The 22,376-nt window shown below is 50.8% G+C and overlaps 1 protein-coding gene across 2 annotated transcripts in view; it reads right to left on the reverse strand.

Annotated features, from left to right (window-relative positions):
- The window catches only part of TMEM232 (transmembrane protein 232), a 756,305-nt gene that overhangs the window by 423,029 nt on the left and 310,900 nt on the right, over positions 1-22,376 (reverse strand). For both annotated transcript variants that reach the window (XM_069226429.1, XM_069226419.1), the window contains exon 12: positions 1,710-1,948. In XM_069226429.1, coding sequence (XP_069082530.1) covers positions 1,710-1,948 — 239 coding nt within the window. The remainder of the gene's footprint in view (positions 1-1,709; positions 1,949-22,376) is intronic.

The following is a 22,376-nucleotide window of genomic DNA, read 5'->3' on the forward strand; positions in this document are numbered from 1 at the left end:
TTGCACCGTTTTTTAGCGCCTGCAAAAGGCAGGCGTTAAGGGACCTGTGGGCTCTGAAGGAGCCCAGAGGTGCCCTCCCATGGCCCCAGGGACCCCCCCTGTCACCCTTGCCCACCCCAGGAGGACACCCAAGGCTGGAGGGACCATCCCAGGGACATTAAGGTAAGTTCAGGTAAGTCATTTTTTTTATTTTTTTTTGTGGCATAGGGGGGCCTGATTTGTGCCCCCCTACATGCCACTATGCCCAATGACCATGCCCAGGGGACAGAAGTCCCCTGGGCATGGCCATTGGGCAAGGGGGCATGACTCCTGTCTTTGCTAAGACAGGAGTCATTTCTATGGGGGTTGGGAGTGAAAAAAAATGACGCAAATCGGGTTGAGGCGAAAAATTTGCCTCAGCCTGACTTGCCCCATTTTTTCACGGCCAAGCCCCATATCCCCCTACGCCGGCGCTGCCAGGTGTACGTCGTTTTTTTCAACGCACACCAGGCAGCGCCGGCGGCTAACGTCATTGATTAAATACGGCGCCCGCATGGTGCTTCAGAATGGCGTTAGCCGGCGCTAATTTTTTTGACGCAAAACTGCGTTAGCGCAGTTTTGCGTCAAAAAGTATAAATATGGGCCTTTAACTTTAATTTGCCCCGTCTTGCCCATGCAGTAACTTTGCCCCATTCTCCTTGCTGCCGCAAGGAAACTTGCCCTTAACTCTGCCCCTTTGAAATCTGCCCCATGCTGATCGAACTGGTACCTGAAGGACGAAGACTTTCCTTGTATGCTGATTGTATTTGGTAATTATGAAAGGATAATTGTATTATGCATTGTGTTTTTCCTTTTAGGTACCAACTGCTATTTTGATAGGGCCCAAGCTAGAAGTTTTTTCCAAATTTGTGTTGACTAAATTCGTTTTGCATGAAGCCCCACATGCCAATGCTAATTAGAGGTTAGTCGAGGTATTCACTTGACGCACCATGTTGAATTGAAATCTTGTTATGCTGACCGATGTATGCAATTAGTCAAATTCAATTACTCATATTAGTGATTTGCATTGCCATAACGGTGGTATTATAATTCAGATTTTGCGTAGATTGCGTTTCTTCGGCCGTTATGGACTGCTAGTAATGTTCGTATACATATATCATTTGGTTTTGAGACTCATATATATCGTTTTAGCTTTGTTAATATAGGGAAATAAACTCATTAACTTTTAATAAACTGGTGTGGTTATTCATGACTGAAAGGTCATGTTGCGTCAAATTACCGACTGTTTTGATTCCTAATGTGTTATTTTGATCTAGAAATAGAGTATTGGGTATCGATTACAATAGTTATTGATTATTGGTTTAAGCGATCTGACTATTCTAGGATGAGGAGAGCCCAACTCGGCTAAAAGGTTCACCAACCTCCAGCGTGTCCAGGTACAAGTAATTTATAAGGACTGGACGCGTTATCACAGGTACTCTGTATCAGAGTACCTGCTTGCTTCTAAGACGTACCGGTACTCTCCTATTAAAAGTATTACGTTTATCTTGAGAAGTGCAGGTACTCTCCCTCTCAAAATAAAACAGTGCTAGTACTCAGTACGTGACAGCAGAGGCCCATTTAAAGCACTTAAAACATTTAAAGACTCTTCTCATAAATAAAGAATGATATCACGCATGAAAACAAAATGGCGCTCAGTATCTGCACAGTGCAGGGTCTGAATTCTGTACCGTAAAGAGGTTCGAGGCTCCTTCTTCTCCTTTGAGTCTTTCTTCGTCTTCGATCGATCGGTCGGCGTGGGTCGCGGCACGGGTATCTTTGGGAGACGGATGTGCGGAACGATGGGTGGTAGGAAGAGCTTGGAGAGCCCGTTGGTGAGTCTCCAGCCCACATGCTGAGAGCAACACGGAGTCAATGGAGGTCTATCACTTGGGCTAATGAAAGGATTTGCTGGGCCATTTATTTCAGCCTATTAGAAAAACAGAAGGAACAGCTCAAGTATGGTGCACTTAAATGCTGAAACAAGATCAACAGAAAGGCGACTACAGCACATCTCTGAGGCGACTGTAATATATATCACATAGTTTCATACGGCTATGTAGTTAAATGTGTTTCTTTTCGGATTAGATAGCATAGATAGATGCAAACGACACAAAACGAACACATGTTTTGAGTCACACTTTTGAAAAACGCTGCTACCTCAATTTATACTTCGAAAACATTACCTTTATAAAATGTGTTTTCTTTTTCTTCTTCACAGCTCCATTTTAGCATAGTGTTAAATATTTGCAATGAATGGCAACCCTAGTATGGGACATGCAAAGTTTACTTCAACATTACACGTAGAAATATAGATGAGAAGCGGTATACAGATATGCAAATTGTACGATTAAAGGATGTGGTACGGCGGGCATTTTGATGAAACAGTTGACTTTCAAGAGACAGATGGGAGAAGCACTGAAAGCCATTTCATCTTTCCCTGAGCCTCTGCGTGCGTTTGAACTAGATGCCACACGATGGGAAGGAAGCCTCGGGGCCCAGCTTTACAAGCACTCTCACGCCAGAATGTAAATATTACTGGCAAGAAATTTCCCTATAAAAGATGTTTAGCCTCTGCATCAAGCTTGAGTGTGAGGTGGGCAATGCCAATGGAAATGCGGGCCAAGGCCCCTGGTGCTCATTTTGAAAAGGAGCCACGTTTCCTTAACCCAGGGAAAGACATAAAGAAACAGGGTGGTAATTGGAGTTTGAGCGCGGGCTCTTCCCTTAAAAAGACTTGAGGTTGACATGACATCATTTGCAGACTTGTTTATTCTTGTGACCAAGAGACTTCCTTTATTTCCGCACAGTACATGAACTCCCCACCTTACTTTTTGGCATTTGGATGTGCATTTGTTGAATGAAACATTCTACTTTCAAAGATATTGAACAATCAAAGAAGCAGTTGCCCTATAACCAGTGCCACTGAAATTATGCGATTGTGCGGCTGCGTCGATTTTCACACAATTATAGATTTGGGGCATTGCCACCCAATCCATCGTTTGCCACAATCATCTGCAGATTTTAACAACAAAACATTTTTCTAACTCAAATGGTTCCAAAGTTACTAAAAAAGGAGTGACACATGTTGCCCTGCAGTGGAAGGCCCTATGCAAAGGTTGACTGGTCACCTTTCTGTAGCTTATTGCTATATTTAAGTGTTACACTGGTACTAATGAAATGCAACTAATGCCCAGATAGTGTTGACAAGCTTAAAAGTGACAAAGTAATGAAGTAATACTATCACAAAATGTGCCACATAATGCTGCATAATGTGCCTGTCTTCGACGTATAATTTACTTAACCCTGCCACATAAATTGCCCCCCTCTGCATAATTCCAGTGGGCCTGCCTATAACCAACACATGAAGGTCACTTTTATACTTCAGAGAATCTCCTTTCAAATCAACAGACGTTTGCTTTCAAGGTATCTGTGATCTTGGATTAGAGCGAGAACCAGAGTTTTTCCTGAAAACATTTTATACCATATATCCCTGCACTGCTGGGTTACTTGAAATTTCAAATTGGTGATCAGGAGCTGCATTTTTCCTGTAGCACTGATATCAGACTTGCTTTCGTTATTTATGAAGCCTTACCAACGTAATTTAGAAATCGTGTTAAGATTTATCTTATTAAAGAGCTAAACACGTTTGCTTGGGAAAGAGAAAACAAGGAACAGATAAAGCTCCTACTGCTTGAAGCTCTTACTTTCCTGGTTAATGAAGGTCGCTCTTTGAACACTTTGCTCCTAAATTATTCGGTCTACTTTACCATCTGCAGCAAATGGTTTCAGACCACTTGATGCTAGAGAAAGAATAGTGACTGAGCTTTATTTTCCTGAGCTGCCCTGTTGGATGCATTGTTTCAATTGGACATGGCACAGGCAGCTGAGGATTTCTTTGACACAAGTACGGCCACAGTCACCACATACTTGACAGTGTGAGAGACCCTTAAGGTGTATAATCAGGGGATTGCCCTTTCCAAACAGTCGGGCACCTTCAATCCTTTTGGATACCCTTAAATCCTTTAAATGCAACTTTTCAAAATTGAAATACAAATGATAATCACACACCAGCAATATGAATCTTCCCATGATATCACTCTGCTGGCAGTCCTTGGGGGTGGCTTGCTCGGTATAGAGAGGCTGCAGCACACGGAGTTGTTTATTTTGGAGAACATGCCCAAGCACAGGTATTTGGTGAATGAGAGAGACCTAGTAGTTGCTCACCTGGCTGTTACTGGACACCCACCCAAGAATGGTCTTTCCGCCCTTATGCTCCCATGTGTTGGCTCCCTTGGTAGGTGTGGAGCTATTCAAGCAGTAGTTCGAGGCCTTCTATAAAGACCTCTACAAGCTAAAGATTTTATGTTCTATCGACCAAATACAGTCTGGAGGACATTATTTTGGCGTGTGTGGAGGGTGGGGTGTGGCAGTCCCTCATGACAACAATAACAGTGCACAAAATCCCAGAAGGCATAAATAGGTTTTCAAGTGGCAAAGCCCCTGCATGGTATTGTCTGCCCATCCAATTCTTTATAGAGTTTAAGGATTTACCAGCCCCTGTGGCTCCTTGAGCTTTATCAGTCGGCCCTATAGGCTGGTAGCCTCTCCCCAGTACAAGAGATGCTCTTATTGCTATCATCTTAAAGCAAGGAAAGGACCCACAAAAGGCTGACTCCTACCTACTGATCTCTTTATTAAACCTGGACAGTAAGATTATAGCCAGAATCGTGGCTAACAGGCTAAACCCATTAATACGCAATTCAGTTAGACCTGACCAGTCTGGCTTCATACCCAACAGGGCTACTTCTAACAAGCTTCGGATATTATTCTCCATTATTCACCAACTAATATCTGAGACTCAGATGATCTTGGTATTCCTTAATGCCAAGAAAGCCTTTGACTCACTGGAGTGGCCATTCTTGTTTTCGGGCTTTTGTCAGATGGGCCTTGGGCATTACTTTATTGACAAGACAAACCAGTTATACACAGACCCAACCACCCGGATCACAGTGGATTGCTGCCTCACAGGGCCGTTTGAGATCGGCAGGGCACACAACAGGGCTGTCTCTGGTTGTTGCTATTATTTGCTATGGCCACAGTGCCGTTCTCCTCCCTGTTGCGGAATAAACATCTTCATAGGTATTTGCGCTTTTCCACACAGCAGTATCTTTGAAAACGTGCTGCTATGTTTTAGAGACCTCATGACATATCTTAACCCCATCATTCGAGATGTCATCCACTTTGGTGACTTTGCTGGTTTATGCATTAACTGGAACAAGTCTGCAATATTCCCCTTCAGGTGACACAACCTGAGTCCCCCCAGATCTTCTACTAATGTGGAGACTCAACACAGTTTGGTACTTTGGCATACAGATCTAGGGAGTGGATCCTTCATAATAACTATAGCCCAGTGCTGGAACGTCTAGTGGGTCGGATTGAGTGATATATTGCTCTTCTCTTATCCTTAGCAGGGTGGGTGGCACTGATTAAGATGCTAATTCTTCCCAAGTTTCTGAACCTATTAAAAAATATCCCTATAACCAGCCAGGAGGAACGTTTTTTCCCATCTCTGAATGTGGATGACAAGACCCGTCTGGTGTGAAAAGGCTTCACGAGTGAGCTGGGAGGGTGTTAGAAATGGGGTTTCTGATTGGCTAGGGTATGCACCTCAGCCAGGCAGAACCTACCCACTCTAGTCAGGGCAAGGGAGTTACACGTCCAAGATAACCCCTGCTCACCCCCTTGGTAGCTTGGCACGAGCAGTCAGGCCTATCCCAGAGGCAATGTATAAAGCGTTTGCACAACACAAACAACACATGTGACGCAATATCCCCACCACAAAGGAAACACAACACCAGAATATATGAAAATATACTGTATTGTACACAACACAATTATTAGACCAAACATCACATATCCGTACTATCCTGTTACCTTAGCAGTTGTCAGAACGTTACACATTAGTTACTCTGCAAACTAGCAGTAGTCACACATAACACACAGGTTACTCAGTATTCTGCAACATAAGCAGTAGTCAGGAGACAAGTTATTACACCAAGACACTTGTCATAAGGATATCATAAAACGCCCATAGTAGGAACATTAGAAACATATGGCAAGTCATAAAAGTACATATCCGCAAGTTATGTCCATAAAAGGAACATTTGCACACATATGTAAGAGCATCATCAAACAGGCAGGTAATATTAATCAATCAGGAAAGTCTTTAGGCAGAACTTGGATTATAAATATATTAGTCTTCTAAAAGTACCTGATTTGATGGAGCCAGCACCTCCAGTGCCTAGAAGAACAAAGAAGGGGCCCCTAGCGCTCTTCTGCGCAACGTGGGGGCATTTCTAACAATTGTGGGTGAGAGGGGGGCGGCACGCACCCCCTCTATACTCCTAACGGGCCCCTCCTGGGGCCTGCGATCACTGGGGGCCCCCTGGGTCTCCACCGGCCCTCACAAGGGGGGGCCACAATTTGGTAAGAAATGCAAGGAGGAGAGGTGGGTGCCACGCACCCTCTCAGTTTCAAGGGCGGGCCCCTCTTGGGACCTGCGGTCGTTGTAGGGCTCCCCCCAGGCCTGAACTGGCCCTCCACGAAAGGGGGGGGAGACCCAAAGCTCAATACTGGCCCACACAAGGGCCAAACCGAGGACCAGTGGCGCAGTGGGCCTCTGGCGAGGCTTCCCCCCTGCCCGCAGTCACGGAGAAAGCAGGACGGCCTCGTTGGGGCCGGAGGGAACCTCTGATGAGGTGTCCTTCCCTCTGCCCAGCTTCCAACTGTATGCGGTGGCCCGTCCGGTCGTCGAGAAGGAGGCAGGCACCAAAATCGGTGCCTGCCAGTGCCCTGGGGGCACTCTACAGAGCGCACTTCACCCCGGGGGCACGACAGGAGCGCTCGAGCTCCAGATAAACCACAACAAGGATTCTCCTGGTGCCCCGGGGGCACGGGAAAGCAGCGCGACTCCGGCGCTTAGCAACCATGCAGCCCGGGTTGCGGCAGTGATTTCTTTCGGCCAGCAAAAGCGCGCGCTCACAGCGCTTTAAGGATTTTAAAGGTGCAGCGATTTCCCAAGCGCTAGTGTTAAAGCACTCCTTCGTGCTTCACAAGGCAACAGGGGTCAGGGGTCAGGGGCCACAGCACCTGGGGGACAGAGTCCAAAGAAAAGGCCCACAGGTGGAGGGGCCCAACAACAGGCCATCACAAAGAAAAATGCAGCAAGTGGCAAGTCCTTCACAGGGACCAGCAGGTCAAAGTCAGCACAGCAGCAGTAGTCCATGGTGGTCCCTGGTGAGTCCTTCCAGCGTTTCTGTGTCCAGTTCCAGGATATTTCAAGCATCTCCAAATTGTGGGGAAAATTCCCCTGTACTTATACTCAGTCTTTACAATGTTTTGCAATGGCAGGGAGAGGAGGTTCCAGCCAGTTACAACTGGTTCTGGGAGTGTCCCCTCTCTCCTTTCAGCACAGGCTCCAAACATCAGTGGGGGTTAACAACCCTATTGTGTGAGGCCAGGGCACAGCCTTTACAAATGTAGGTGTGCCCTGCCTCTCTCTTCTCTCAGCCCAGGAAGACTATTCAGTATGCAGATGCACCTCTGTGACACCTCCACCCTCCCTGTGTACAGGCTGTCTGAAAAGTATGCACAAAGCCCCAACTGTCACTCTGCCCAGACGTGGATTGGAGTCAAGCTGCAAAACACCAGTCATAAGCACAGATAAATGTGCACTTTCTAGAAGTGGCATTTCTGTGATAGTAATAAAAAATACACCTACACCAGTAAGCAGCATTTATTATCACAACCATACCAAACATGGGCAGGGCATTTCTAATGCAATCCTATGAGAAGGCAGCACTCACAGCAGTGAGACACCATGTTAGGCTGTTTAGGGGTGACTTACATGTAGTAAAAGGGGAGTTCTGGGCCTGGCAAGTAAATTTAGATGCCAGGTCCCTGTGGCAGAAAACTGCACACAAAGGCCCTGCGCTAGCTGGCCTGAGACAGGTTTGAAAGGCTACTTCAGTGGGTAGCGCAAGCAGCGCTGCAGGCCCTGGCTATAGAGATACCACTGTACAAGGGACTTACAGGTAAATTAAATAATGCCAATTAGATATAAGCCAATCATACCAACTTTAGATTGGAGAGCACCTGCACTTTAGCACTGGTCAGCAGTGATAAAGTGCTCAGAGTCCTAGAGCCAACAGCGAGAGGTCAGAAAAACCAGGAGGAAGCCTGGGGATGACCCTGTGTAAGAAAAAAAGTCCAACAGAGAGACTCATGCATATTGTTTGAAATGGAAGCTCTAGTTGGCAGTGGTTTGCACCCTCTCCAAGTAGGGACTCTCACTCTAGTCAGGGTAAGGGAGTCACATAACTAAGATAACACATGCTCACCCCTTTGGTAGCTTGGCACGAACAGTGAGGCTTAGCTCAGAGGCCATGTGTAAATTATTTGTACACACCCACACACACAGTAACACAGTGTAAACACCGCAAAAGCACTCAACATCATTTTAGAAAAAATAGGCAATATTTACATGAGTTAAACAAGACCAAAACAACAAAAATCCAACATACACAAGAAAAGATACACATTTTTAAAGGTTAAATCTCAATTAGGAACTTTGAACCACAATGGCTCCAACTGGAGCTACCACAACATTATTGACAGACTCGGTCCCAACAGTCCGGCTCCACTCAGGGAGTGTGGGCCGATCACGGAGTCACACTGACTCCAGACACAGTACCTTTGGAAAATGATGAAAGAAAAGACGTTCTACGGACTTGGGGAGGTGACGCGTCTCTGGAGCTGGTGCAGCGTCGATTCCTTCCTGCGACCGGGGAGGTGAGGCATCAGTTCCTTACTGCCTGGAAGAGGAGGTGAAGCGTCAGTTCATTACGGTTGCATGGGAGGTGATGCAGCATCGGTGGCGAGGCGCTTGTCCTTATAATCTGGCAGAGTCGATGAATCCAACATGTCAAGATGCAAGGCGTCAACTTCTTGGTGTTGCGATCACACCACAGGGCCACAGGTGCTGTGGCAGAGTTGGATTCAGTTGTCCCAGACGCCGGGGACACAGCACTCGGGACTCATACTGTGGTGGGACTTCAGAGGCACTGCAGTGGTGTTGGGCCTGCAGCGTCGGTCGTGGTCATTGCATTCAGTGGGGACCATGGCTCCTGGTACAGCAGCAGCACAGAGTCAGCCAGAGGCGACTGTTCTGAAGTCGCTCTAGAGTTGATGCACTTGGTTTCTTCTTGGTTACACCAATACGCACTCCCAAGGGCCCAGGGATGGGATTTGGCACCACTTGAGGAGGCAGGACTCTCAGCAAGAGCTGGCAGATGAAGTCTTTGATATCCCTGAGAAATCTAACAGGAGGTCAGCTCAGTTCAAGCCCTTGGAGAAACTTGGAAAGCAGGCTGTAGAAAGGAAAATCCAGTCTTTTCACTTCCAGGACAGAAGCAGCAAGCAGCAGGCCAGTACAACAAAGCAACACAGTGGCAGTTCCTCCTACAGCATCCAGCTCTTTTTCCTGACAGAATGTCCTAAGTCCAGTACTGTCCTGAAGTTGTGGTCTCAGAGGCCCAATACTTATACTAATTTCTGACTTTGAAGTAGCAAAACTTCAAAAGAAAGGCTCTGTAGTGCACAAGACCCTGCTTTTCCTGCCCTGACCCCAGACACACTCCAGGGGGTTGGAGACTGCTTTGTGTAAGGACAGGCACAGTCCTATTCAGGTGCAAGTGTCAGCTCCTCCCTCCAATCTAGCACAGGAAGACCCATCAGGCTATGTGGGGCACACCTCAGCTTCCTTTGTGTTACTGTCTAGCGTGAAGTCACAAGCAGCCCAACTGTCATCTTGACCCAGACGTGTATTCCACAGCCGGGCAAATGCACAGAATGATTAAGCAAGAAAACACTCACTTTCTAAAAGCGGCATTTTCAAACTTACAATTTAAATACCAACTGCACCAAAATATGGCCCTCATTACAACCCTGGCGGTCGGTGATAAAGCGGTGGTAATACCGCCAACAGGCCGGCGGTAAAATTTTTTTAATCATAACCACGGCGGAAACCGCCAACACAGACAGCCACTTGAACACTCCGACCACCACAGCGGTAGCAACAAACATTGCAGCGGTAACCGCCAACAGCCAGGCGGAAGACAATGTACCGTGCACTGCATTACAACACACCTATCCGCCTGCTTTTCCGGAGTGGTACCAACACCATTGAAAGCACGGCAAAAACACTTCTCTGAAGGGAAACAACTCACCTCTCGACGCTCAAGGAAGAACCACAATGCCATGGAGCCGGAACTGATGCCATGGAGCAGATCTTCCCCATGCTGGTGTATCTTCTCTTACAACAGGAACATGAACACCAGCAAAGACAACCACAGTGAGTACTGCACCTAGCACACAGGGGAGGGGAGGAGGAAAAAGAGAGTGGCACACATACAACACGCAACACCCCCACCCTCACCCCCAACACTATACACACAAACACATGCAACAACATTACATATACACCCCTCTGGAATAATGCAAGGACAAAAGGAATTGATTGAAATTAGTGTAATATTAGTAATTTTTAGAAATACGTTCAGAAAGAAATAAACAGTATGTGCAATATATATAAATGGAGGGACAATGCCCACTCCAAAATTTCCGTGACCCACTGGGCCATAACACATGGGCCAAGGCCACACTTGACTCCTGCCTCAATACGGAGAGAACACTGCAGGGGCATCAGGTCGAAAAAAACAGGCACCTCAGGTGGATGGGGAATGGGGGGGCACCTCAGCTGGAAGATGGAACAACACCACTGGCCTGGAGGGGGCTCCATGTCTACTGCTTGCTCCTGGGGAGTGCAAGGCCACAGTCTCTCAAGTGGGTGGTTTGCCCACTGCTTGGTCCTGGGGAGTGCAAGGCCACAGTCTCTCAAGTGGGGTGTTTGCCCACTGCTTGGTCCTGGGGAGTGCAAAGCCACAGTCTCTCAAGTGGGTGGTTTGCCCACTGCTTGGTCCTGGGGAGTGCAAAGCCACAGTCTCTCAAGTGGGTGGTTTGCCCACTGGTTCTGGAGAGGGCCTTGTGCCCAGTGTGCTTCATCCTGGCAAGGAGGTGCTGAGTGGATGCCTTGTTCCCCTGGTTCTGGAGGGGGCCTTGTGCCCAGTGTGCTTCATCCTGGCAAGGAGGGGCTGAGTGGATGCCTTCTTCCACTGGTTCTGGAGGGGGCCTTGTGCCCAGTGTGCTGCATCCTGGATGGGGCAAGGTCACAGTCTGTCACCTGGGTGTCACACCGACAGGTGTTGCAGGGGCCAGGACGCACTGCTGCCCATGTAGTCACCACTACACACTGCTCGCTGGCGGTGTCGGCTTCTCAGTGTATGCCAGTTGCGCTGCAGGTGGCGGTGCAGGCAGTGGTGGTGGTGGTAGCCTCCAGGCCTTCACCTGCAGCCTTGGACGGCTGCCCACTGGAGCTGCTGGCAGTGGTGCTGCTGGTGGCGGGGCAGGTGGCAGTGCTGGCCGTGGTGCAGGTGGCGGTGCTGGCTGCGGTGAAGGGGGCATGCAGGCAGTTGTGTAGCCTCCAGGCCTTCACCTGCAGCCTTGGACGGCTGCCCACCGGGGCTGCTGCTGCTGGCAGTGATGCTGCTGGCAGCGGGGCAGGTGGAGATGCTGGCCGTGGTGCAGGTGGCGTGCAGGGAGTGGAGGTGGTAGTCTCCAGGCCTTCACCTGCATCCTCGGACAGCTGAAGTGCCATGGCTGGTGTTCTGTGCCCCTTTTCTGCCCTTGGCAGATGGTGGTGCCTCCTTGCTTCTGACAGCTGGAGTCTTTGACTTGCCCTTGCTGGCTGGTTCTGCCTCCTTCCCCTTGCTGGCAGGTGTCCCCTTCTTGCCCTTGCCGCGTGGTGGACCCTTCTTGGCCTTGGCAGGTGTTGCTGGCACACTGGCTGGGCTGACGGGTGCCTCCTTGGAGCCTCTCACAGCTGCAGAAACCACAGCGGCCGTGGATTGGGTGGCTGAGGTGCTGGGCTGGGCTATGGCCACCCTGGCCCGAGGTGAAGGACGGGGGTTAGGGAATAGGTTAATGTTGGCGAGTAAATGTTTTTTAGGGGCACTGGGGTGGGAAGAGGGTGAAGGTTTGGGAGTGGAGGAAGAGGGAGTGGTTGTAGGAGGTGTCAGTCTGCTGTGTTTGGGTGCAGGTGTATGGGCTGGATGCTGTTGTGAGGTGGATGGCTGTTGGGTGTGTGTGTGCTTGCGTTTGTGTACTTTGGGAGGAGGGGTCCCAGACACAGTGGGAGAGAACACAGGGGAAGTGTACATGGATGTGGGGGTGGTGACTGCCAGTGAGGTGCGTGTAGTGATAGGCGTGCTGGTGATGGAGGTAGTGGATGAGGATGTAGTGCATGCAGGTGTGAGTGGAGACGCTATTGGGAGGGAGGTGGACGACGAGGAGGAGGGAGACACAGTGGAGGCAGTAGATGTTGGTGTGTCTGCATGGGGATGGTGCTTATGTGAGTGCCTGTGAGATGAAGTGTGGTGCTTGTGTTTGCCTGACCACTTCTGTGTGTTGATTTGGGTGATTGCTCGTCTGAAGGTGTGCTTGGGATAGGCTGGGGTTGAGGGGATTGGGACTGGGTAGAGGAAGTTGGAGGGGGGAGGCAGTAGACAGGGACTATGGCTGCCATCAGTGCGGAGGCCAGAGCCTGGAATGCTCTCTGTTGGGCTGCCTCACCAGAGTGAATGCCCTCCAGGTATGCATTTGTTGTTGCAAATGCCCTGCTACATCCTGGATGGCATTCAGTATGGTTGACTGCCCAACAGAGAGGGATCTCAGGAGGTCAATAGCCTCCTCACTGAAGGCAGCAGGGCTGACTGGGGCAGGGCCTGAGGTGCCTGGGGCGAAGGAGATGCCCACCCTCCTGGGTGAGCGGGCATGGGAAACACGCTGAGGGGCTGCTGGGAGGGCAGTGCTGGTATGGGGAGTGGCGGCTGTACCTGTTGTTGGGGTGCGCACAGAGGTGTCCGCCACCGCCAGGGAGCTTACATCGAAGGAGAAGTCGCTGTCGGTAGTGTCCCCTCCTGTCTTCGTCGTGGTACTCCCCTCGCCCTCTGTCCCACTGGTGCCCTCACCATCAGTGGATTCGGCCTCCAGGCCCATGTGGGATGCAACTCCCTCCGTCGCCGGTACCTCTGCTCCTCCGCCAGATGATGCTAATGCACACAAGGACAGGGTGACAAAACAAAAAGGGGGGAAGAGACAGAGAATACACTTGGTCAATGCCAGCAACAACACTACCATTGGCGTACCCAACACACAGGGAACAGCCCTATGCACTAGGCCATGCACTACCAGTTACAATGCTAGTCACCAGCCCATGGGGTACAATGCCTAATGCCATTAGCTGCACACCTGAAACCCACAAGACCTTGCCCAGTAGTAGATGCCCACTAACACTATTGGGGTTGGAATGCATCTGATCTTGCCCATCATTGAACATACCCTGCCATGTTCGCCCTGGCCTAGGGGCACCCACAGCCCACATCCCTCACCCAGGTAATACCTTAACACGCACAAAATCATGATTCTGAATCTGTACTCACCCCCTGGGGCTGCTGTGATGCCTCCAAGCGCCCATCCAACTCTGGATAGGCCACCACCAGGATGCGGAACATCAGGGGGTCAGGGTATGAGGGGCACCCCTTCCTCGTTGGGAGGCCAGCCCCAGCTGGGCCTTCGCCGTCTTCCTTGCCCAGCGGCGCAGGTCCTCCCACCGTTTTTGGCAGTGGGTGCTCTGCCTGTCAAAGACCCCAGGGTCCGCACCTCCTTGGCAATGGCATGCCAAATACTCTTTTTCTGATGGGTGGTGACCTGCAGAAAAGGGATTAGCCATACCATCCGGACTGTCATACTCATGGCCCACCATATCTCTCCCATCCACTTACACACATACATTTACCACCATACATGCAGCACTCTGCCCAGGACCCCTCAGACCCACCCATACACAGGGCTTACACACACAGCAATCCATACATTCACTGCCCACACATCATGCTCACAGTGTACTCACCTGTATATCTGGAGGACCATAGAGTAAAGTGTACTGGGGTAGGACCCCAACCACTAGTCTCTCCAACTCCTCCGAAGTGGAGGTGGGGGCCCTTTCCCCAGACACTCGAGCCCTTGTCGCTTCCAGACACAGGTCACAGCAGCACTTGCAGTGTAGGTCCTCTCCTGTTGAAGGTCAGGTAGCAAATGAGTGAACAGATAGAAAATGGCAGTCACGTCCGCAGCAGTGCGTACCGTCACCGCCGGCATACATCGCCAATGGCTCCTGGAACCCATAGGGCCCAATGATAACCAATGCGATGTTGCACGGTGGTCGCCGACCGCAACGGCGCACAATGCCAGTGGAATTACTTCATTTCCACTTGTCTCTCCTCACAGGTCAGGCAGCCACCATTTCAGGGGGGCACAGGCCATGACACCTAACTGCGTCACAGCTGACATTTGCACATCAACTGACTCTCAAGTTCACATACTGTTTCTGTAAAGGAAGAAATGCATATCAATTTTGACATTTGTGTGAATATGACCCTCTGCTCACTGCCACCCCACAGGTATCCCTCCTCTAGTGCAGGTCCTGTCAGTACTCCATTTCCTGGCAAGTGTTTCCTTCCAAGCGACAGTGGCCATGGCATCAGGGATGTCTGAGCCAATGTTCTCCAATGTGCTGACCAGAGTGTTGTCTGCCCTGCTGAAACACATGCGCAGCTACCTCTTATTCCCCCAGGTGGAGGATTTGGCCACAGTGAAGGCTGACTTTTATGCCCTGGGACATATCCCCAACATCATTGGTGCCATTGATGGTACACGTATTGCATTTGTCCCCCCAACCCCCAGATAAATCAATAGGTGTTCAGAAATAGGAAAAGATTTCACTCTCTGAATGTGCAGATGGTGTGTTTGGCGGACTAGTACACCTCCCATGTCAATGCCAAGTATCCTAGCTCTGTGCATGATGCCTTTCACTTGAGGAATAGCAGCATTCCATATGTGATGTCTCAACTCCAGAGGCACCGGGTGTGGCTAATAGGTGAGCCCATGGTCCCCACCCAGCTGATGTAGGTCTATGGGTGTGTGTGGGTTTGGCCCTAAGGGTGAGTGTGTGGCTAACAGGTATCCCTCTCAGGGCTACTGACTCCAGTGAGAAATGCCAGGACAGGGGCAGAGGAACGTTACAATGAGGCACATGGGCAAACAAGGAGGATCATTGAGCGAACCTTTGGCCTCCTGAAAGCCAGATTCCAGTGCCTCTATCTGACAGGTGGATCCCTGTAGTACTCACCCAAGAAGGTCTGCCAGATCATCGTTGCATGTTGCATGCCGCACAACCTGGCCTTGAGACGCCAGGTGCCTTTTCTGCAGGAGGATGAGCCTGGAGATGGTCGTGTGGCAGCGGTGTAGCCTGGGGAAAGTGACGAAGAGGAGGCAGAGGAAGAAGATGTGGACAACAGAAGTGCACTCATTCAACAGTACTTCCAGTGACACACATGTAAGACACTGTAACTTCACCTTCCATTGCAGTTTTGTGTTGGACATTGAACATGGCAGCCTGATTTCCCTATTTCTATGGCCACTTACTGTTGTACCCTTTGGCATCTCTATTTTCAGATCTCTGTACCCCACTCTGGCTCCTGGAGTGTTTACTGCTGCCCACTACAGGTGATACCTATGTAAATATTACAGTACATTTGAATTGCAATGTTTACAGTTTGTGAAACTAATACATTTGTTACATAATTCACAGACTCCATACTTGAATTTGTTCAAAGGGTGTTTATTTATGTGCTAATAGGTGTAGGGGGTATTGCAATGGGCTGGGTTGCTGATGGAGGAAAGTCCATGGTAGAGTCCACTCTATTTGTATCACAGGTGCATTGTCCAAAGGGTCATAGGAAGTGGAGCAATGGCAGTTCAAGGTGGACAGGGTGACAGAGTGGGACAGATGGGTGACAATCAGGAGAGTCCTATTTCTTGGCGGGGGTCTTGGCAATGTTCTCTGGCTTCTGCCTGGATCGCAGGAACCATTTGCGGGGTGGTCCTCCTTCTGCAGGGGGTGGGGTGCTGGTGGCCTGTTGGTCCTGTGGCGGGACCTCCTGTCCTCTAGCCCCGGCAGAGGTGGAGGGCTGTTCTTCGGTGTGGCTAGTGTCAGGGGCCCGTTGGTGTGCCACTGCCACCCTCATGGTGTTGGCCATGTCAGCCAGCACCCCTGCAATGGTGACCAGGGTGGTGTGGATGTCTTTCAGGTCCTCCCTGATCCCCAGGTACTGCCCCTCCTACAGCCACTGTGTCTCCTGCAACTTGTACAGTTTCTGGCCCATGGTCTCCTGGGAATGGTGGTATGCTCCCAGGATGTTGGTGAGTGCCTCATGGAGAGTCAGTTTCCTGGGCCTGTCCTCCCCCTACCACACACCAGTCCTCTCAGCTTCCCTGTTGTCCTGTGCCTCTGTCCCCTGAACTGTGTACCCACTGCCACTGACCCCAGGTCCCTGATCGTCCTGTGTTTGTGGGGTTGCCTGGGGTCCCTGTAGTGGTGGACACACTGCTGATTGACGTTCCTGGGGACAGTGGTATGGGCCCGCTGGGTGGGTGCTGTGGTCTTGTTTCCTGAGGGGGGAGGCTCTGTGGTGGTGTGGGACTGTGGCTGGGTCACCGACTGTCCAGAGGTCCCTGATGGGCCAGGTTGGTCATCGTGATCCAGGCGTGCACAGCTGCTGTCATCACTGTGGGCCTCTTCAGGGGAGAGACTGGATGTGGCTGGCACCTCCTCTCCGGTGAAGTTGAGTGGGGGTCCTGTGGGGATGTAAATGCAGTGTTAATGTACCTGCGTGTGCCATCTTGTGCATGGATATGTTTTCCTCTATGGTTGTAATTAGCCAGGCAGCTTTGGCTTGTGTGAGTTGTGCTTGGTTTGGCAAAGTGATTGTCACTAGTGTGCATGCTGTGGTGATAGGTGTCCATGTAGGTCTGTGATGGGGGTCCATGCATTGGTGTTGCATGCAGGGCATGGTATTGGGGTGGGTGGGTTGTGACGGTGAGGTATATGTGAGGTGGTGGGGTGATGGGGGTGAGAGTAGGGGTTGTTGTTTGTGATGGCATGCAGGTAGGGTTGGGGATAAAGTAGTAAATTTTTGACTTAGCAGAGTCGAGTCCTCCTGCTACTCCTGCGAGGCCCTCAGGATGCATGATCGCCAAGACTTGCTCCTCTCAGGTTGTTAGTTGTGGGGGAGAAGGTAGGGGTCCACCGCAAAGTCCTCTGTACAGCTGCCTGGTGTCTTGCAACCACGGAAAACATCATCCCCCGTAGGTCATTCCTCCTCTTCCTAATGTCATCCCTTGTTCTTGGGTGCTGTCACATGGCGTTGACCCTGTCCACGACTCTCCGCCATAGCTCCATCTTCCTAGCAATGGACGTCTGCTGCACCTGTGATCCGAATAGCTGTGGTTCTACCCAGATGATTTCCTCCACCATAACCCTTAGCTCCTCCTCTGAGAACCTGGGGTGTCTTTGTGGTGCCATGGGTGTAGTGTGTGTGGTATGTATGAGGGTGTGTGGGGTGATGTGTTGGGATGTGCTCTGTGAGGTGTGTGGATGGTGTATGGGTGATGGTGTTATGTGGCTCAGATTCAGTGGGTGCTCCTGGCTTGTCCCTCTCTCAGTTGGCAATATTTTTTTTCATTGTAAGGGGTTGTGGGTATTGTGGGTGGGTGTTTTATATTGGATTGGTTGTGTGGGTGTGGTGTGTGTATGTGTGTCAGGTGTGTGTAGTTTGAATTGTCCAATGTGGTGTAGTTTTGTTAGTGCGCAGCTGTGTGTACCGCCAATGGTTTACAGTGGTTGAATGACTGCTGCGGTGATTCGTGGGTCATGATGCTGTGGGAATATTTCTGTTGGCGTAACGGTGTGGGTTTTGGTACTGCCACTTTATCACTGACCTTTGGGCTGCCGGACTTGTGTGGGTGTCTGTATAGTGGCGGATTTCTCTGTGTGGGTCATAATACCCGTAGCGGTATACTGCCGCGGTCATGGTATGTTGGCGGCCGTCAGCACGGCAGTAAACAACATTTACCGCCAATGTTGTAATGAGGGCCTATGTATTTTTTAAATTGTGATTTCAGAGACCACAAACTTCAGGAGTCAGATTTATAATTTTTCCTAATAGCGATTACCTAATTGCGATTTTCTGCAAATAGGAATTAGGTAATCGCTATTCGAATGTATGAAACTCCCAGAGTTTAATTTAGCGATTCCCAGCAGCTCAAAAATTGACGTACCTCATTAACATTCATGAGGTAGGTCGCAATTTGCGACCCATTGTGAATGACTACAATCACAGGGCTGGTGACCTGCTGGGCTCAGCAGACCACCATGTCTGTCACTGCTTTTGAATAAAGCAATCTTTTTTTTTTAAACGCAGCCCGTTTTCCTTAGAGGAAAATGGGATGTGTTTAAAAATAAAAAATAAACAATTTCTTTTCATTTTTTAAGAGTAGGCAGTGGTCTGTGGGACACACACACATGCAATAATCATGCTCTTATGCCCCTGCAGGAACCCGAAGGACCGTCAACACACCAGAGGGTCCAGACAACACCACTCCACCCCCAGAAGAGGCCCACAGTGACGAGAGCAGCTCTGCCCTACTGGATCCTGATGACCAGCCCGGACCATTGTGGGCCTCGGGACAGTCGCTTCCCCTTGCACAGGCACAGGCACAGCCCAACACTGACCTTCCACCCTCTGGTAACACCAGCACATCACCCACCCAGCGGGCCCAAACCTCCCTACCCAGGACAGGTCAATCAGTGGTGTGTCCACCACTACAGGGAACCCAGGATAACCCACCACCCCAACAACAACAGGGACCTGGGGGCAGTGGTAGTGGGCACACGGTCCAGGGGACGGAGGCACAGGAACACAGGGGAACTGGGAGGGCTGCTGTGCGACAGGGGGCGGACAGGCCAAGGGAACCCACTCTCCACGAGGCCCTATCCTCCATCATGGGAGCATACCACCACTCACAGGAGACGATGGCCACGGTCCTGGACAAGTTGCAGGAGACCCTGCGCCTGCAGGAGGAACAGTATTTGGGGTTCAGGGAGGAGCTCAGGACCATCGGCTCCGCCTTGGGCACCATCGTAGGGGTGCTGAAGGACATACAGAGCACCATGAGGGACACCGTGACACTCCAAGGGGCCCCTGACACTAGCCAGGACGATGAACTGCCAACCACCTCCGCCGGCGCTAGTGGACAGGAAGCCCCGCCACAGGACCACCACGCCAGCACCCCACCCCCTGCAGACGGAGAACCACCCCGCAAGCGGTCCTTGAGATCCAGGAACAGGACAGAGCAAGATGGCAAGACCCCCGCCAGGAAATGAGACCACCCTGTTTGTTCTCCCACTGTCCCACCTTGTTACCATACTTAAACTGCCCCAGCTCCACTTCCTATGCCCAGATGGGCAGTGCACCTGTGAGACTAATAGACTGGACTCTGCCATGGACATTCCTCCACCATCACCCCTCACCATTTTACCACCCCCTCCAATAATTAGCACTTCAATAAACACCCTTGAAACACAAAACAAACTGGAGTCAGTCTGTGATTTAGTAAATATGTATTATCAATGACAGTGTGATAATGCGTTTCCTATTATAAAGCTAACATACCTATGTCACACATCACAAGTCCTTGAAGGATGCAAGCAGATGACACGTTGGTAACCACACCTGTGAAACAGTAATCGAAAGGTACAACTCAGTTACCAACTAGTGGTTGTAACCGACAGACAGGATAGAGGTAGACGTGTGAAAGTTCATGTAATGGAAAACATGAAAACGTTCTCACCTGTGTGTCACTGGAAATATTGCTGTATGACTGACTCCCTGTTGTCGTTGTCTTCTTCCTCAGCTTCCTCCTCATCACTGTCCACAGGGTCCACAGGCTCCACAGCTGCTACAACACCGTCATCTAGATCATCCTCCTGCAGAAAAAGCACCTGGCGTCGCAAAGCCAAATTATGGAGCATGGAGCAGGCAATGATGATCTCACACACCTTCTTCGGTGAGTAGAATAGGGATCCACCTGTCATATGGAGGCACCTGAACCTGGCCTTCAGGAGGCCGAAGGTGCGTTCGATCACCCTCCTAGTCCACCCATGGACCTCATTGTACCGTTCCTCTGCCCTGGTCCTGGGATTCCTCACTGGGGTCAGTAGCCAGGAAAGGTTGGGGTAACCAGAGTCCCCCAGTAGCCATACACGGTGCCTCTGGAGTTGACCCATCATATCAGGGATGCTACTATTACGAAGGATGTAGGCGTCATGCACTGAGCCAGGGAACATAGCATTTACCTGGGAGATGTACTGGTCTCCCAAACATACCATCTGGACATTCATTGAATGATAACTCTTCCTGTTCCTGTACACCTGTTCACTCCTGTGGGGGGGGACCAGAGCTACATCGGTCCCATCAATGGCACTTGTGACGTTGGGGATATGTCCAAGGGCATAGAAGTCACCTTTCACTGTAGGCAAATCTGCCACCTCAGGGAAAATTATGTATCTCCTTACGTGTTTCAGCAGGGCAGACAGCACTCTGGACAAGACGTTGGAAAACATAGGCTGGGACATCCCTGATGCCATGGCCACTGTTGTCTGAAAAGAGCCACTTGCAAGGAAATGGAGCACTGACAGCACCTGCACGTCAGGGGAGATTCCAGTCGGATGGCGGATTGGTGACATCAGGTCTGGCTCCAACTGGGTACATAGTTCCTGGATTGTGGCACGGTCAAACCGGTAGGTGACGATGACATGTCGCTCTTCCATTGTCAACAGGTCCACCAGCGGTCGGTACACCGGAGGATTCCGCCATCTTCTCAAAGGTCCCTACGAAGGACAACAGCGACGAATCAGTCATCATTCCTCCAGGTATGTACCCACAGTTGCACACAAGACTACACCACTCACAAAACCCTTCCTGTATGTGTGTTGAGTGTAGGCCTAGCTATGTGTGACGCAGAGGTAAATTAAGCCATGTGGGCCCCTGAAATGGCGGCTGCCTGACCTCTAAACTGGGACAATGGGATTGTGGGGTAACTGCGCTGGCGTTGCACACCGTCGCGGTAGGCGGTCGTAGACCGCGGCGCAATGCTGCATTGGTTGACATAGGACCCTATGGGTCCCAGGAGCCAATGAACAGGTGCGCCAGCGGTGATGATGCGCACCGCCGCGGACGTCACCGCCATTTTCTATCTGTTCAATCACTGGATACCTGACCTTCGACAGGAGAGGACCTACACTGCAAGTGCTGCAGTGACCTCGGTCTGGAAGCGACGATGGCTGCTGCGTCTTCGGAAAGGGCCCCTGCCTTCACTGCACAGGAGTTGGAGAAACTGGTAGACGGGGTCCTCCCCCAGTACACGCTACTCTACGGTCCTCCAGACCAACAGGTTAGTACACAGGGAGCACGTTTTATGGGCTAGGCCTGGGTGGAGAGGGCTGGGTGGAAGAGGGAAGGGGGCACAGTTCATAGAACATTAATGCATGGGAATAAATGGGCCACATGGCCAGAGTAGGGAGGGGGCCACTCACAACGACGGTGCAGTTGGTAATGACTGTTCCTCTTTCCTTGTGCATGTCATGTATGTCAGCGCCCACCAGAAGAGGGACATTTGGCGTGCCATCGCCAAGGAGGTCCGGACCCTGGGGGCCCACCAGAGACGGGGCACCCACTGCCGTGAGAGATGGGAGGACATTCGCCGCTGCAGCAAGAAGACGGCGGAGGCTCAGCTGGGGATGGCCTCCCAACGTGGGAGGGGTGCCCGTCGCACCATGATCCCCCTGATGTTCCGGATCCTGGCAGTGGCCTACCCGGAGTTGGATGGGCGCTTGAGGGCATTACAGCAGACACAAGGGGGTGAGTACAACCTCATTCTGCAGACTTTGCGTGCAGTGGAGGTGTCTGTGTGGGGGACGTGGGCTGTGGGTGTCCCTAGGCCAGGGCGAGTTCGGTAGGCAAGGCCCCTCCGTAATGTAGGCCATGTGGCACTCTACCCCACCTCAGCAGAGTGCCAAGTCGAGGTATAGTTGCCCCTGTGGCATCCATGTGTGTAGATGTCCACCATTGCCATGTAGGCCATATCCCAGAAATTGCATGTGCAGAGGGCAGGAGCATGGCGTAATGCAGGGGGCTGCTGTGTCTGTCTTGTCCGCCAACGGTAGCGGTATGCCATGCACTAAACCTCTCTTTCTTCTGTCTCCCCCCCCATTTTCTGCT

This window comes from Pleurodeles waltl, chromosome 1_1, assembly GCF_031143425.1.
Source record: "Pleurodeles waltl isolate 20211129_DDA chromosome 1_1, aPleWal1.hap1.20221129, whole genome shotgun sequence".
Classification (NCBI taxonomy): Eukaryota; Metazoa; Chordata; class Amphibia; order Caudata; family Salamandridae; genus Pleurodeles; species Pleurodeles waltl.